At 43.1% G+C, this 18,055-nt stretch overlaps 1 protein-coding gene across 18 annotated transcripts in view; it reads right to left on the minus strand.

The window, feature by feature from the left end:
- The window catches only part of Magi1 (membrane associated guanylate kinase, WW and PDZ domain containing 1), a 618,461-nt gene that overhangs the window by 4,091 nt on the left and 596,315 nt on the right, over positions 1-18,055 (minus strand). For 6 of the 18 annotated variants that reach the window (XM_026788185.1, XM_026788182.1, XM_026788183.1 and 3 more), the window contains 6 exons: positions 17,663-17,956; positions 14,360-14,563; positions 6,956-7,049; positions 6,737-6,797; positions 5,750-5,893; positions 3,269-3,407 (listed from right to left, as the gene is read on the minus strand). In XM_026788185.1, the coding sequence (XP_026643986.1) occupies positions 3,269-3,407; positions 5,750-5,893; positions 6,737-6,797; positions 6,956-7,049; positions 14,360-14,563; positions 17,663-17,956 (936 nt within the window). Of the gene's footprint in view, positions 1-1,158; positions 1,248-3,268; positions 3,408-5,749; positions 5,894-6,736; positions 6,798-6,955; positions 7,050-14,359; positions 14,564-17,662; positions 17,957-18,055 lie in introns of all 18 variants that reach the window. The other 12 variants (XM_026788196.1, XM_026788195.1, XM_026788188.1 and 9 more) reach the window with 6 other exon arrangements.

The raw sequence follows: 18,055 nt of genomic DNA on the forward strand, positions 1-18,055 counted from the left end.
GTTATCTAGGGAACACATGGGGCAAATGTCAGCTGTCAAATGTGACACCTGCTTGAAGGTCCATTAAACTACTTCTTTTACATTTAACTATTTTTTCTACTTTCAAGTTAAAAAAAAAAAACCAAGGAACTGTATTTAAAAAAGCTTTCTGCCGGATAAAAGGGAAAGGGATAGGTTGCTAGGTGCACCTTTGATGAGTTGGGGTTTATAAAATCTCTATGTTTAAAAGCACCTTCCTTTACGATGTAAGAAGCAGCCATAATGATATTCAGGAGCTGTGGAGCCATCGGACTGCTTCTCAGTTCAGATCTAAACGCTGGACAGCCCATGGCAAGTCTCATTTATCACTAAACTATCTGAACCAACACTACAACCATTTAAGGCAGCTTCTTGAATTTATGAGAGCTTTGCAAAGCAGGATGTTTTGCTGCAATGGTAAAGCTATCAAGTTTTAGGTGCCTGGGCTGCTGAGCTGCAGTGGGGGATTCAGGGCTTTAACAATGTCTTGCATGAGACAGCTAGGACAACAGTAACCAAATAGTCTGTCTCATGAAAGATCTCTCAAAACCCAGGACAGGCTCAACGAAGAGAGAGATATAGTGTACAGCATGGGTCCTAACAGTCTTAGCTTTTTTTTTTTCCTACAGGGGGAGGGCTGTTGACATTTATTTGGGGTCAGCAATCCCTCTTTAACTTGACCACTGCGGTGCAAAAACATTTTTTTTTTTAAAAAAATGGGTGTGCTATATGCCAATAAAACTTATTGACAAAACCAGGTTGTGACCAGGATTTGATTCACAGGCTAGAGTTTGCTGATAGTCACCTGAACAACCAGGAATCTCTCCTTCTTCTCCAGCAAAGCCTCACCTACCAGGGAAGAGCTCCGTGATAAGGCTCATTCTGTCTAAATGCTGGGGGTGCTCCCGGGACAAAGACAACCATTCCACACTTAGAGAGCCGTAAACCTAACGTACATTCTCACTCTGTTCTTAAGACAAGGGGGAGCAACACTTCAATAGGGTCAGCCATGTACTTACAATTCAAAGAACGCAGGGTGCTCAGAATGAATTGCCAAACATATCAAAATAGAGCTAAGCAGAAGCAATGAGGAAATTAGGCCACAGCACAGAAACACCTAGTATTGATTGAGCTACAAACCGTAGTTTGATTATGGCCCATAAGGTAGAAGCAAGCCTCCCCGAGCTTTTCATTTCTCATACATGCAGCGATATTAGGAGGTATCATCGCTGTAGGAGGGAGGGCCCAGCACCAAGAACAGTCAGAGAGGAGGAGAAAGAGAAAGAGAAAAAGTTGAACATTTAGATTCCCTATAACAAGAAAGACAGAAAAAAAAAAAACCCCTTCATTTGTTAACATAGGGCAAGAGAGTTTATTTGTCCAGTGAGTCTAAGGCAACACCCAAGGCTGCAGAGACCGCAATTGGAACAACGACGTTTTTAGATAGCTGTAAGATGACTCGAAAACCCAGATGATGATGCATCCTTTTGTTTTTTTGTTTTGTGACTTTTTTTTTTTCAAACAACTGGAACAATGACAGGCTGGCATAGGAAGCATTAACAATAAACAACCAAAGAACAAAGTCCCCTCCCGCCACCCCACCCAATACCGCGGCAGTTAAATTAAGTACAAAAAACTCATTACAAAAATAGCCTCACAGAGAAGCAGGTTCCAGTCAAGTCAGAAAAATAGTGGAACTTAACATATTATAACCCATTTGTAACTCTAATCAATAGAATTAGAGAGATTTAGTCCAAATGACGCATGGAAACATTACAGTAGCACAACCCTGGCATGTTCAACCCTTTGTGGAAAACCATGTATTTCAATGATCTTTATTTTTAGCCCAAAGAACATTTGTTAGTGTTGGATTTTCATCCTCAGTGCAACAGACATAGGTTTGGAGAAGATACACAGGTTACTGACGATGACTCTCAAGTGAGATATCACATCCAACAGAAGCATAGGGAAGACAGAAAAGGGAGACATGTTACACAGTTTCAGTGGTATCAGCACACCTAACGGTCAGAAGATCAGCACAGTGTGCAACCAGGGCACCTGATGTCATTAAGGTCCCCTGCCTTACCTCAGGCCCCTCATATTGTGCACCCGTACCAACGTCCAACACTTGGGGAGGCTGCCCTGCCCTGCCCAGGAGCCACTCTCCTCCTTGAACTATGTCTGCCAATGAGCATCTCATTGAGCCCAAAATGCATCTGGGGATTGTGCAGAGAGACGTTCAGAAAAGAGGGTGATAACAGATAAATCCCGAATAAAGGGGACCAATGTATATGGGAATCTTTCAATCACAGTTTCTATAGAAACCTTTGTAGACCTTTGGTTGGGAAAAAAAGCCCTACATCTAGGGCATAGCTTCCTTTTTCTTCTAAAATTTTAAACAAGAATCTCAAATAAATAGGACATAATTATTACAATATACACTATTTTGCCATCAGAACACTAAGCTAGGTAAAGAGCATCGCTGTCTACTCGAACTATGATAAAGATACGATAGAGGAGCTCTCCGTATCACTGGCTTCCCTCATAGGAAAGGTATAGTAGCGTGTTTCCCTCAGGATGGGCACTGGGAATCTAGTTCATCCTTTATCATTTAAAAACATATGGCTAATAGATCAACGTTTGTTCGCTCTTGTTTGTGTGACAGTGTGGGCTCAGGTGGTCTGGTTTGGGGTCAAAGACCAGTCGAGAGGGACAGAGAACTGTCAATACAGAGTCTAAACAAAGTGAGCAAAGCCCCCCTCCCCAATATCTCAAAATTTCACACCTCTGCAATAAAGGAACAACAAAAACAAAACGAAAAAACAAAACAGAGCAAAACAAACAAAGAAACAAACCCAACTAGATATTGTGCCTCAACACCAGTCAGGCAACCTGCTTCTTTAAAGGACTGTGTAGTCATTTGTGCTAACATTTGGATCTGAGAAACAGTTTGGCACAGTTCAACAAACATTCCTTCGCTCTTGGTCGGACTAGACAGAACGGTCCCTCTGATTATCAGAAAGGGGGCTATCAAGATCTTGTCTTAGGCCACGCCCCAGTCCATGGAAGCAAGCAAAGGATGAAATGTGTAGAGATTTCGGGACAAGCGAGGCAGATAACCACACGGTGCGAGAGGCTGGTAAGACACTGGTGAATAGGGAAACAAAAAGAACTTTCCTGCTGCCGTTCTGGAGACAAACTCATGGAGTCATGCCAGGGAAGGAAGGGATGTTTTCATAGTTTGACCCACCATATTCTGGGACTGAGCCGTCTCCCCGCCTCAGAAACAGACGAACTCTGCGGCCACCGTTCTTTATCAGTTCTATGGCCCGAGAATGTTTCATGTTTTTGGTGGTCTCACCATTGATCTCTAGAATCTCATCACCAATCTGTCAAAGCAAGAGACAAAGTGAAATGGTCACCCTGGGCTTTCATAAGCTCCGGACGTCTTTTTGACTTGAAATTCTTGCCCTCCTTGATTCCCCCACATACACACGAGGCATGTTCCAGGATCCTTTTCTATCGCTTAGGATGCAGCAGTGAAAATATGAAACTCTCATGGCAATTAGATTCTAATGAGAGCGAGGCAATTAGTAGGAACACAATACAAGTAGCACGTTACATAACGTTAAGTGCTAACTGAGGCAAAGGAGCTGTAAGGAGAACAGGAGTTCCTGAGGAGGACGTAGTAGCATGGCCCCAACTGAGGATCTCTGCTCCATGTAGGGAGAGTTGTGTGCAATCTCCTTTACTCTGGACGTAAGCCAGAACTAGTGAATTGTTTCAAATCAAAAGGATATGGTCAACGTGATAGACTCTCAGGTCGCGCAGTTACAGATAACTGTCTTCTGTCTTTTTCGTTCTCACTTGCTCTCATTCACTCTCTCGGATGCATGGTATGGGTGCCTACTGCGGTGAATGTGCTCCCCAAAGCCCCCGTGTTGAATGAAGACTTGGACTCCCAGTCTGTAATGATACTGATCAGTGGGGGGATGAAAGGAAGTCGGGTGACCGAGGGCATGTCCTTTAAGAGGGCCCTCCTTCCACTCACTATAATACTGTGCCTTCTAAACAGGCCCCAAAACAGGAACCTCTGAGACTATGAGGCACAATATGCTTTTCTTCATTTTAGGCTAATTTCTGTAGGTATCTGGTTCTGAAATTTGACTAATACATCACCCTACAGAGTTCTGTGATAAGAAAATGAGAGAAAAACCAGGTGTGGTGGCTCATGCCTTTAATCCCAGCACTTGGGAGGCAGAGCAGAAGGATCTGAGTTTGACCAACACAGTCAGGGCTACTATCTATCTATCTATCTATCTATCTATCTATCTATCTATCTATCTATCTATCTATCTATCTATCTGCCATGAGCTTGGATCCCATTTCACTTTTGTCAAGCAATTCTATGGCCCTTCAACCTCCTGCACCGCTCAGTTCTTCAGCTGCAGATGGAGATGAAAACAACCTCATACTACACAGCTCAAGGAGTCATGGGATAAATGTGTCTTAGGAGCTATGCACAACTGTAGAATGATGCTATTTCATGCTATTAGAAACTGTTCCTCCCAAATACCCATCATATTTCACTGTTTAATTCTCAAAACTATACTCTGCTTCCTCACTCAAGGCGGCTCAGTTTGGGGCCAGTGAGATGAATGAGTAGGCAGAGGCACTTGCCGCAAAGTCTGAGCCGAATCTGATCCCTAGGACCCACACTGTGGAAGGAGAGAACTGACCCCTGAAAGTCATCCTATCGTATGCACAACCACATGTACACACACACACACAAAGCAGAATAATGTATAGAAATAGAAACAGCAAACAAAAAGCAAAAAGTTTAAAGATGGAAAAACAAGTATAAACACAATTGAGTTTCTCACTCTTGGCTTGTTCTGTGTGTGTGTGCATGTGTGCATGCATGTGTGTGTTGTGTGTGTGTATGCACATGTATGTCTTTCTGCTCAGGCAGCTCACTTTCTTCTTTCCTGATGATCTCTTCTCTGCTGTAGTGGCTCTCTATGTGTTTCAAGTGATGTAACTTATTTATATGTGATGATTTGTCTCTTCTCAATCATCTAATTCACATGGATGATAATAACAAACATTACACAGCTAAAGAGCACACAGAGCCCTGGGTATGTGTCTTTTCAAGTTCTCAGGCTAGGCATGCCTGTGGCATGAGGGCACACACCGCTGAGGATGGCTAAAAATGTGGCCCAACACAAAACTCTTACTCAAAACTTCGAGAGAATTATTTTTGGCAGTTTTGTTTTTTTGTAACTTGATTTCGAGGTCCTGGTATGATCTTTTGTAGACGATAATGTTATTTCATAATTTCAAAAGGTTTGACACCCCTATAGCAACCCCCAGTGACAATGTTATGGAACTACTGGCCCCAAGCTAGGGTCCAAGGTTGACTGGGAATCTCTGAGGCTAAGGAAAGGCAGCTGGTGACCAACCAGAGAATGAATGAGTTCTCTACTCAGAATCTATAGGCTGCTTGGATTTCCTGCCCTCTATGCATTCTGCACTATCTAGTTTCTTGTGATAGGATCTGCCTTCTGTAAGAGATTAAGCACAAGAACACTAGGAAAGTCATTCAGAAAATACCCACTTGAAGTATGCTTTAAAAAGAAATATGACAGGAGCCATACATTCAGCTATGGGAATGTCAAGAAGTGAGCACAGAGGACATCCGCACAACCACTCTGGACCCCTCTCTACTTACCCTCATCTTTCCACATCTTTCTGCGGGACCATCCTCTGCTAAGCGCAGAACATAGAGGTCCATATTATACTCTCGCCCCCCTCGAAGACTAAAGCCAAAACCCTTGGCTCCTCTTTCCAGCTCCACAGTGTAAAAATCTTGCTCCTATATGAAGAAATTAAATGCAGTCATTCTGGGGGAAGTTAGATCCACATCCATTTCTCTTAGTGACTTTGCAAAAAGACACAGACTCCGTCTGCAACTCCCACCTCAGTGAATCTGGCTTATTAACCACCTTTATTAATCTTCATCCACCTGAGGAATTAGGAATCCTGAACCTGCAAGCACGCATGAGCATGTCATACACATGCACACATTTACAACGCTCAGTCAGTAGGGCTGCGGTTGACACGTGAGGCTGGAAAACTCTTCACTGCATCCGACCAGCCACTGGCTGCTGTAATGCTAGAGGTCCTGTACCTGGTGAATGCTAGCAGTGCCCTAAGTCAGCCTTTATAAAGGAGGGCCCAGTTTCCATTCTGCTTGGAGAAGAAGGCCAGCAAAGCATTTCCCTTCGGATCACCCGGGTTCCTCACATTGGCATCACTGGCAGTTATCTGTGCATTTCCAACCTGAGGACAAGGCTTGCACTCTATGGTCTTAACTGAAATTCACCAGCTAGAGACATGTCGTATAGAAAAAGACACTTTCTTCGCAGAAACAGGTTTTGAAAACCATGAGAAGCAAGACACTAGCTGCCCTGTTTCTCTGATCACTGAGTCTTGAGACAGCCTTTCTTTCTTCTGCCTCACAAAAGAGGACCTAGAGTATTTTTCAAAGGCAGTAAAAATAAAATGTCACTTTCCAGATAATCAAATTTGAGCACACAACTGGATAAATCACCTCACCAAAAAAAAAAAAAAGGTTGTTTATTTTGAAATAAGGGTTCCTTAAGATTCAGAAGTTGGAGGGAAATGAGGAAGAATACAGAAGAGAAGCAGCTCGCACCTGTGCAGTCTGTGGTCCTTTGAACTCAAACTGAGAATCCTGCTTTGGTTTGGTGGTGTTCCTGCCAAAATGAGAGGCACAAATATAAAAGCAGTCCAAGGGGAAAATAAGAAAGAAAAATCAAAGACGTCTGTACATTAGGCAGGAGCTACTTTATCCCTTCAGCAATGCCAGCCATCACAATACCAGTGACAACAGAGAACCCAAGCCACATCTGACCTTGTTTCCTGGGTCCCTTGCTGAGAAGGGGCATGAGTGGTGGTGATGGTGGCGATCTTCTCAGCATTGGTCAGCAGTGTGGCATTTGAGGACTCTGTAAGGCAGAGCATAAAAGGACATGAAGGCCTTAGAGAAGACATCGACCAACTGGGAGGCATGCAGAAACTCTGGATTGAGATGAAAGATTTGGACTGACTTCCCTGTCTCTATCTCAAATAGTTGTCTTAAGTTTCTAAACAATCAGGTGGTCAGCGAGCCTTCCCGAAGACCATGTGTATCCCGCAACTCTCCTCCCCACCAGGTATTTCCTCACAATGTAATGTAGCTTACACGGATGTATCACTCCTGTCCCGCCACTGAAAGGTGGCGTGTGCCATCAATGCACTGCACCACGCTGGCGTTCACAAATTTCACAGGGTGATGATCTATGGCTTTGCTAATAATTCTTGAGATTCATCAGCTATCCATGGTTGAGTCTGCTTGATTTCCTCATCTGAATACCAAAAACCAGAAATGCTGTCCCATCTTGTTAAGTACATACATCTACTTTCTTACCCATTGCTTTTAATGAAGCCCAACTGAAAAGACAGGGTGCGTGACAAATTTTGTTTCGTATCTCTTTGAAAGATTACTTCTAAGACTTGCATCAGAATAACCAGTGTTTATAAATATAAGTCATATAAATTATGAAGCAACCTTAATGTAATGAATATAATTATATTCATATGTAATTTGACTTTCTTCTCCACTAATCAAATTCAAAAGCAACTTCATTAATCTCTAGAAGTTTATAGAGGCTCAGAATTTGAAAATATTCATGAGTGTAACCATGTACCACACACCGACATGCATGTAAAATATAATCACTGGTTAGCAATGGCTAATCATTCCCTATTTACTAATCATTTACTAGTTTCTAATCACTTCTCTATGTAGATCAAGCCATGTGGCAGCTAACTATGAGCAAGTCCGACTTTCAGTATTCATTGTTAGAATGAACGCTGAAACTTAGCACATATTTTCAAATGAGGAAAAGACTCCCTGTGTGTGTGATGCAGGTCTAGCATCAGCCTGCGCATGTCCACTGCATTCATGGAGCACCTTGGAAATGCAAAGTTCCCACAAGTGCTGTGATTCACAGGAAGCAGACTAGCGTTTGCAGAATACAATAGGTGCAATAGGTTTCTATGGGGAAATACTTCAGATATTCTAAACCTAGAAACCCGGACTATATCTTTCTCCACTGCATTCTTGGAACAAAAGACAGCCCACTTATCCCAGCTCCTGGCAGCCTGTCTTCTGGTCTCATCCCTTAAGGATGTACTCAGCTTGCATCTAACTCCCTGGTATTTTATTTTTCATTAAATGCCACGCCTGAGTTCCGAGATTTCAGACCCAGATTCAAGTCACTGCTTTCCCCTCCTTAGGTACGAGCCTTGGTTTTCTTATTTGGTAAAAGGAGATCTATCCCTTCTTGTGGATGAAGGACAGAGAGTGTTTAGCAGACTGCCTGACACATGTGTCGGGAGTGCCCAGGGTATATCGACTCCACCCCTGGGCCTTGCTACTAGTAAAAACATTTTATTAGTTTCTCTGGGAGCTTCTTAAAGTTATTTAAGCTCTCTGCAAAATGACAAAGTTTAATCTGATTTTTTTTTACAGTTTCCAGTCTAGCCCTGAGAGCCTATTACTCTTTTAGCAAGGCACAAAATCTAACTGGATCCAGAGAACTGCTTCTGTATCCCAGTCACGTTTTGGGACAGTGCTCCCCATAATCTGTTCTTATCAAATGTTTCTGTAGCGGTCAGGGAAAGAGTGTGTGGTCGATTACGAGCTAATCTGTGAAGCAGAGGGGACTGTGCTTCAGAGCACTTCTCAGGCTGTTCTCTGTCTGGTACGGATACCATGTGTCCTGTGCCCTCTCTCTGAGGGAGGGTGCTCAAGTCAGCCACGAGCCAGACTGCTTAGTGGTTGCAAGGTCAGACTGCAGAGGCACGACACCTTGTTCTGCATCCTGCGCTCTGCATCCTGCTGCACAGGGCTTAGACAAAATGACATGAGCGCTTGCTGCCTCAGTTTCCTCATTTGCACAGGAGGAACACCAGAAGTCTCTAAGGAGATTGATGCAATGATTACAAGAAGAAAAGAGAATAGTGCTTGACACATAACTGTTATTCAAAACGATTAGACTATGTGGGAGCTTTTATTGTCACTACTTCTTCCCACCATTGTTATGAATAATCCAGAGCATATTGGTGAGTTTGGGTGAGCACTATCAGAAGACTGCAGGAACACCACCAGCTCATTACACCATTTCCATACCAGGGCCGCGAACCCGGACAACCAAGCTATAAGTCTAAATGGCATTTCATAAGATAAGTCCACTGTGCTAGTTCAAGATGCAGGGATAGATAGCACAGCCCGTCAGTATGACTCACCAGAACCTTTTTGACCAGGGGCACTAGTCTCCTATCACACTTCATAGTGCTTACTATCATTCATTGCACAAGGGTTACCTGGGAAATTACAAGGGTGTTTGGGCCACAGTAAAATCCTAAATGGGAGAAGAAGAATGTTTCTCTGTAATTAAAGTGATTATAATTGCTGAGTGAATTCCTTTAGAATGTTTGTGTGCTGTTGGCCACCGGCATTTTCTGGGCACACTGAATCCTATTGTCAAGCAAATTTTGTATTTATGTTGCTTTCATGATTTGATGGTGTACGATAATCACTCGCTACACGTATAAATAGAATGCCATCAATAATTTTCCTTCAATTCATTACTTTCGATGTTTCACAATGCAAATTGCTTGGGTGCTGGAGCTTAGCTTTCAGCATTTAAAACACATTAACACTCAATATTCTCCTTTGAAGTTTGATGAATTTTCCTTATTCCATTGTTTGTCTTATTGTCTAGTGCACAGTGTACGAAGCAGACATTGCTCCTTAGAGGTCCATTATGATTACCACCATATCGTTTGATTCTTATCTCTCTGTAAAGTAAGCAGGTGCAATGAATGTCTCCCTTTACAGACGTGGAGCTGAGGCAGAGAAGGAAAACACCTTCAAGGTCTCCCAGTAAGCAAGTGGAGATGTTGGGAAGTGAACCCAAGGCCTCACAACTCATTTTCAAAAACTTACTTTTTTTGGCCTGGGAATTATATTTATCAAGAAATATCATAATCGATTGGCACATTCCTTTCAAATAAGCAATGCTTTAACTTTACTACATGAAAACCAGTAACTTCACTAATCACCATCAATGATTCCTTAAAATACAACATATCCCTGTCTACCGGATCTTATAAGCCAACTTCAGAGCAACAAAATAGTTTAGATAGGCTTGATTTCCAGTATGCTTTTATAACATCAATAAAATTATACTGATTTTTCATAAACATTTAAGTCTTCATTTGGAATTAAACCAAGATTACATCTGCCAAAACACTGTCCAACTCTTAAAAACAGGGAGATACAGCCCATTATCAACACTATATTATAGCTCTTAGCCACCAAGCAACATTCGCCCTATAGGAGAGGTAGTGCCAAGGGGCCTGGAAGAAGAGCATACACAGAGTACATTCCCCTGTACTCTAATAGCCATGGTATGAGAGAGTGTCATGCTGCATGTGACTGTCAGCTCTGGCAAGGAGCAGACTGAGCATTTTGGTGACACAATCCAGACAGTGCCTGTACCCTTTATTACACAGTGCTTACATCTCCAAGAGGACTGAAGATGAACTTTACTACATTTTTCAAAGCCATCACACACGATGAAAAGCAAATCCTAGCTCTTGAGGCACTGTGGAGGGAGGGCTATTCTAGGCCAGGGCACTTGTTCTTCAGACTGTAGCTTCTAGCTCAGGTTTCAACCCACCCCCTGACAAGTGGTTAGCATGCTAATATTCTTACCTTCCCTCATGAAATATACATTGAAAAGTCAAGAAACTCAACAAAGGATACATTTTTTTCATAAATACTTCAGCATGCAAACACATGTGTAATAAGTATTTGAAAACAGCACTGGAAAACTAACTGAATCCTCTGCATTTTTGGGAGCTTTTTCCTGTTCTCCTCCTCCCAAGGAAACGACAGAATCTCTATTGCCAAGCTCTGTCTTATCTATAAGCAAATACTTTGAACAACAGTGACATGAAATATGAGTTACATTTTAAAGCTCATACATATTTTTATTATCATGAACTTGATTCTGTAATAGCCAAGCTCAGTCACGTTCTACTCTACCTGATTAAATTCTCACTCCCACTTAAACTGCATGGGCATTTCTGTGCAATACAAGTGTGGCTTGATTCTGACAATTCAAGCTCAGATTCAGGATGTTCAGCTAACTTCTAGGCCTTTCTGGCTGTCAGTCTATATTTACTACCCCCTTGCTCACACCCACGAAAGAGGCCCTTCCTCTACTCTACCCCCCTTCTTAATCACAAACACGAAAAGGCAGAAGAGGTAAGGGGTCTTGTTTGGTAGAAGATCTATGAAAGTAAAGGTGATGGCCTGGACCAGAGGTTCTCAAATTCTGGGTCATGACCCCCTTAGAGGCTGTACGACCCTTTTGCAGGGGTCACCCAAGACCATTAGAAAACGCCAATATTTATACTATGATTCATATCAGTAGCAAAATTACATCTATGAAGTAGCAATTACAAAGTTTTATGGTTGGGGGTCACCACAACACGAGGAACTGTATTAAGGTGCCGCATCATTAGAAAGGTTGAGAGCCACTGTCCTAGAGGTTTATGGGACAATCAAGAAAGGGGGAAGCAGAGTAAGGGAGGTTAGAGAAAGAATGAGGCTTCTAATGACAGGAACAGAGACCCGGGCAGTAGGAGCTGAACAGGGCAGCTAGGGTGGTGGCTCATGCCTGTAATCCCAACACCCAGGAGGCTGAGGTAGAAGGATCTCAAGCTGGAGGTAGCCTGGGCTACACAGGGAGACCCTGTCTCCAGACAAAAACAAAAGAAATAAACTAACAAAGCCAAAGACAAATACAAAATGAGGATCAATGGTCTTCTAAGACCTTGGGTATCTGAGAACAGTATCGAAGAGCATGGAATCACTGTGGTTGAGGACTTCAGCCTCTTTGTAGATACCATAAAACAACTGGTCTTCAGGCTATTCGGTACAGCAAACATTCAAATGAAACATCCGAAGGAGACCAGAGTTCCCCACCCTGAAGAGCTGCCTGCCTCACTCCACAAACCTGCCTTATTAACTACAGAGGAAACGGATCCAGCAGGGTCTTTCCCCACCAGACAGTGAGGGCCATTCTCTCTTTTACATGCCTGCAAAAGTCTCTGGAATCTAAATCCTTTGCCTCTTGCTCCAGTTTCAAACCCTTTCATGCATGACCATCACATGTTCCTGCCTTGCTGTGTGTGACTGCCTTCATCTGGCTCCTGACACAGTCGCCCAAGTCACTGGTACAGAGTTTGATTTTGGCAACCATTTCCTGAAACACCACGGATAAAAGTCACATCCTTAGACAGCTGTTCTGCCTTAAAAACAAACACATACTATCTTCTAATCAAAGTAGGATATAGAACATCTTCCTGAATTTGACAGTTAACTATTAGTTTTAAAAGGTGTTTTAATAACTGCCAATTATTAGTGGACAATTCACTATAAATATATATTTGGTATTCAGGTTTTCAGAAAGTTCGTTGCATATTATTAAGTTGGTTCTTGTTATACACACTGTTGTATGAGTTGCCTTTCCTGATTTCAGACATCAAGCATTTGCTCTAAGGAGGTACCCTGTCTGCTTGCCTTCTTCCTTTATGAGACATTCTCATTCTCAAATCTCGATCACCCGGGGTGAAGTCAGTAAGTGAATTCCCAGGCCCAGCTCTTTGCGTTTGATTTTAATGTCTCTCCATGACACGTAACCTATTTATATACTACCTTTTGGCTCTCTGAACTTCTTTGTCTCCACTTCTTTGTCTGGCTCCCCTTATCTGTTCCATTTGGAATCTAGGGCTCTGCCATTCTGTGATCACTTTTACATAAACTGTAGTACCTTTCCAGAGAGGCAAACGGGTGGAATGCCCCTGCACCAGATGGTAAATTACAAATCATGCATTTAAAGAAGGTGGTCTACACAGCCACTGAAGGAGATGTATGCTCTCCTCCAAGATCAGCACAGGGTGTTTCTTAGGGGAAAGTTCTCTGCTCTGAATACACATATTTTAAATATGTGTTTGGTTTGAAACTTTCCTCTACTGAAAAGCACCAGCTCTGCCACTCAACTTCCGAATCCTAAGTATCACTTTCTATCAAGTAGTATATACAATGTTCATGGAACATGCCTGACTTTCTAGATCCATGGCATAAGTGCTTTCACCTTGGGAAATACTCGTGTTTTAGAACATAATGTATGGAAATAATGCAGGGGGAGGCGATTAAATGTTTTGGGATAAGTATTAGTTTCTTCCTAACATAAAGTTTGCTTAGAATGAGATCAATATTTAGGCTTTAAGTGTGCAAGCAACCCACCCTTACAAATATCAATACACCAACTTCATTTTTGTAAATACAAATGCTGGTATTTTATACTAAGTGACTTCTCACTGTGGGGGCTGCTCTGTGCACTGTGGGATGTTTGAGAATGTCCCAGGCCTTTATCCACTAGAGGACAGTGTACAAACTGCAAGCATGACCAAATGTCTCTGGGACAGATCTGCCATTGATGTAAAAGAACCAAAAGTATTGATCTAATCAGCTAAGTAAAAAAGGGTACTTCAAGTTGAATGTATATAGTCTGTCAAAAATATAGACATTCAATTGAAAAACTATATTGCAAATATATTCATATCAAAAAACTATAGACAAACCAAGTAAGCTATGGCTTAGGAATTGTTCATTAAATCAAAAGTATCAATATGCAGAATTGGCTCTGCATTATCACTAGGTAGGTTTCGTGATGTCACATTTCAGTGACTGTTTTAAAAAAATTAAAAAACCCCAAATTTTCAGTTAGACTATCAAGCCATCATTACTACTCATAGCAAAGTTTTTCTATAGCTCAGAAAACAAAAATAGCAAAGGAAAAAAATAAACGGAGAAAGTTGAAAATTTTCTGGAATTTTTTATATTCGCATCAAGATGGGATCACAGGCCTATGGGATTAATTAGGTCAGAGAGTGAGAAATGGTTTAGTAACAATGGCTGTGGTTCATTTGATAGGCATGTTCAGTTAGGGATGGATAAAGATGTCTCTACATCCAGATCAAACAATTACATGAACACTAATGGGGGAGAGATAAAGAGACAGGCGGGAGGAGAAAGAGAGAGAGAGAGAGAGAGGGAGGGAGGGGGAGGGAAGGAGAGAGAGAGAGAGAGAGGGAGGGAGAGAGGGAGAGAGAGAGAGATAACAGTATACTTTACCATCCCCGGGGATGATCCGGAGGGTCACTGTGTTGCCCGCTTCTTTGATTAGGTTGACAATGTCAGAATGGGATTTGTTGGTGATGGAACATCCATTTACTGCCAAGATCCGGTCTCCTACTTTCAGCTTGCCACAGCGGTCAGCAGGGCTCCCCTCAATAATCCGACCTATTTTGTGAGGCATAGCCACACATGCATTGCCTGCTTTGGTATTGCGGTTTAATTTTTTTTAAAGTTACGTGGGAATATAGTGAAGGGAGGAGAAAAGGGTTGAAAAGGGAAAGAGAAGGTTAAGTGTTAATTAATTAAAGCATTAAGCAAATGTTATAAGAGGAGAGCGCTGTGCTGATGGTCAAAACATTGGCAATACTCGGGGTGCTTAAAAAGCCACAGCCCTGGAACTAGAGTTCAAGGTCATAGTCCTTTTCTGATTTAAAATGATGACAAAACCCCAGTTTCTCTCCTTAGAACAATTAGAATTTGGGATATTTGGTAACTTGAGTCTTGAGCCCTGCAAGTAACTTGGTGGCTCTTGGTTTATTCAGGACTATAAACAGAAACCCCAGAGCTGGGGTTGATGCTTTGACCCAGTCTGTGCCACTGTCACTTCGTTTTGCCAATTGTTATTAAAGCGTCTGCCAATGTTTTGTTCTTTCTCCATTTACAAAAATAATCACTGGACTTCTGGTGAGATTCAAGAGTCTGCTAGCATCAAAAGTTCAATCTGAAAACACACAGTAGACCGACACCTTTGCTCTCGACGTGAGAAGATAAAAGCTGTGGAAAAGGGCATGATCGTAGGAGGGGAGCCCAGAAAGCACCAGCGCTGACACACACTGATCCATGTGGTACCTTTGTTCAATCAGCCCAAGTAGGGAGCTCTCAGGGAGGCCCTGGTGGGCTCATTAGTTCTGATCCTCTTCCTGCCTCACACACAAACTCCCTTGAAGGGATATAGTGAAAACCCAGCACCTATGCATGCTTGGGAGAGCAAGCCAAAGCTAGCCTCGAGTCATTCCCCAGCCCGCCCCCTTTAATCACCTCCTTTCTACTGGTCTTTTCTTCACACATGCATAGACAACATGAAACCGGGGAAAGGGATCCGCAGGCTGTCTATTGCACGCCTAAGGCACTCTATTGGAGAGCTGTCTTTGAGGAGTGCTCTGGGATAATCAGGTATTTGATAGTGAGTTACAATGTTTTTTTTTTTTTTGTTTTTTGTTTTTTTTTCAAGACAGGGTTTCTCTGTGGCTTTGGAGCCTGTCCTGGAACTAGCTCTGTAGACCAGGCTGGTCTCGAACTCAGAGATCCACCTGCCTCTGCCTCCCGAGTGCTGGGATTAAAGGCGTGCGCCACCATCGCCCGGCGTTAGTTACAATGTTTTTATGCAGACTTTTGGAATTTGCTTTCTCAGAACCATCAAAACAGCTTCATGGCTAAGCCACGGTTTGGAAATAGTGGCAAAATTAATAGGGAACTATGAAGTCAACTGTGCAGGCTCTTTCATTATAATTTATTTTTCTTTTCTTATTTTGGTTTATCGAGACAGGCTTTTTCTGTGAGACAACCCTAGCGGTCCTGAAACTTGCTCTGTAGACCAGAGAGATCCACCTGCCTCTGCCTCCGAGTGCTGGGATTAAAGGCACGTTCCACCACCACCCGGCTATTTCATTAGAATTTCTACCCAAAGGGAAAACTATCTGAAAAACACACTGATTCCCTTGAATTTGAACGGAAGTTGACTGAGTCCATGTCACTCAGTGGAATGCCAAATTCAATTCGAAGAAGCAAGTGAGCTGTCTATGAATCTAGGAAGGGGGCATGCGGAAGGTGAGTGTGTCACACTGCAGGTCCCGAGTAAGCATAGTTCAGCTCCAAGGACAACTCGCAGGACAAAGGTCTCAAACAGTGGTCATGAAGAAAGGCTCTGCATAGCTCAGCAGTCTCGTGCAAGGTGTTAGGGAAGGGTGAACTTGTTGATTGTAAGAACCAAGGGAAAATAATGGAAGTGCAAACTGTGAGTGAAAGCATTCAGTACACATCATCCAGCACAGCCTGTCCCCTGACATACCTGCTTTTTCTCTCTGGAGACTGGGAATGTGAACTATGACAGACCTGAGAGTGTCAGGGGGTACACTGAAGATTGGGGAGAGGGCAATAACTTGGGGTTGCTTTTCCCTGATTTGTTTTTTGTTGTTGTTATTCCTAAAGTCAGTAGAATAGCCTTTGAAAGTAATTTCAAAGCAAAGCAAAATAAAACAAAAACGTGTGCCCTGATTTCAAGTCACGCACTGTGACTCGCTGCATGGTTAGTAACAGGTGGCTATTACTACGGTCACACAGGTACAGAACGGGCTGACTGTCCCTTCAGCCAAAAACAACTCATCAAGGCTAACTGGAGACTGTGTGGGTTCTACAGGATCAGAAGGCTAGAGAGATGTAGCCCCTTGGTAACTTTAGCCAGTGAGTGACCTAGACCACTGGACATGAGGTCCTATGGGGTTAAGTCATTGGAGATAAAATTTGAAGCCTGCATAACAGCACTGCCGGTCTCCCGTCATCTTCCAATGTGCTTGGAACTGAATCAGGAAGGAGGGTGCACATCCTTTGCAACAGGAAAGAAACTCATAGACTCAACTGGGCTTCTGTGGGCCTTTACGTATGGACCCAGGAGAGAGTTAATATATGGAGAAGGTTACAGAACATTACCCATATTTGACTGAAATCTAAGACCTGGAGAAGACCCCAAATCAAATGACTCCTAACTTGTCAGTTTCTAAAGCAACAATAAAATATCATTTAAACCTTCAACAGCATTCAGGCAGGGTAGAGACAGGACGTACATGAGGTAGGGAGTGTCACAGGTCGTTTTCACTCCTTACATCTCTATGTTTCCTAGACATTCTTATGAACATCTGTTGCTTTTAAAATCCTCACGACGGAGGCCATTGCTATTAATGATATCCTCTACTCAGGGGCTCTCAGAAGTCTTGCTCTGGCAAAACATGTATACTCCGTTACACCGACAAGGGGCTGCTATTGAAAGTCGACATACATCTTATGTGTATTTGAAGTTGTGCATGACCACACATTTAGAAAGCTAAGAGGGAGTTGCAAGGGGACCCAACAAAACATACCAAATAAACTCCATCTCCAATGAAGACTTTAATTATCGGAAGCCAAAAACCATTAAGGCATTTCTGTTGGGAGCTAAGCCTAGTTCCTTAGTAAGAGTAGCAAGCGTCCTTAACTGCTGAACCCTCCTGATAGAAGGAAGCCTAGCCTGCTCCTTCCGGCACTCACCAAAGGTCGTGCCCGCTTCAGGCCTGCTCACGGAGGACACGATGACGAACCCAAAGCCCTCGTTCTCCCCACGTCGAATCTCCACATCATAGGGCTGTAGCACAGCGCTCACCACGCCGCTGCCCCCGCCGCCGCCACTGCCGATGCCACTGGTGCTTCCGCTGCCAGAGCTCACAGTGTTCAGCGAGTTCTGGCTGCCCTGGGGTGTGCGCTTCTCTTCCGTCAGGGAGGCAGGCTGGTTGCTACTGTGGTGCGATGAAGCTGGCGATGGCACCTCATTCTCTGCTTTGGGGACTGCAAGAGAGACGTATGTCTAAACCATTTGAAATCCCTGGAAAATGGGCATAGCCACCACTTCCACCTTCCCCACCTGTAAGGAAATCAAGATGCTAA

This window comes from Microtus ochrogaster, unplaced genomic scaffold (genome assembly GCF_000317375.1).
Source record: "Microtus ochrogaster isolate Prairie Vole_2 unplaced genomic scaffold, MicOch1.0 UNK1, whole genome shotgun sequence".
Classification (NCBI taxonomy): Eukaryota; Metazoa; Chordata; class Mammalia; order Rodentia; family Cricetidae; genus Microtus; species Microtus ochrogaster.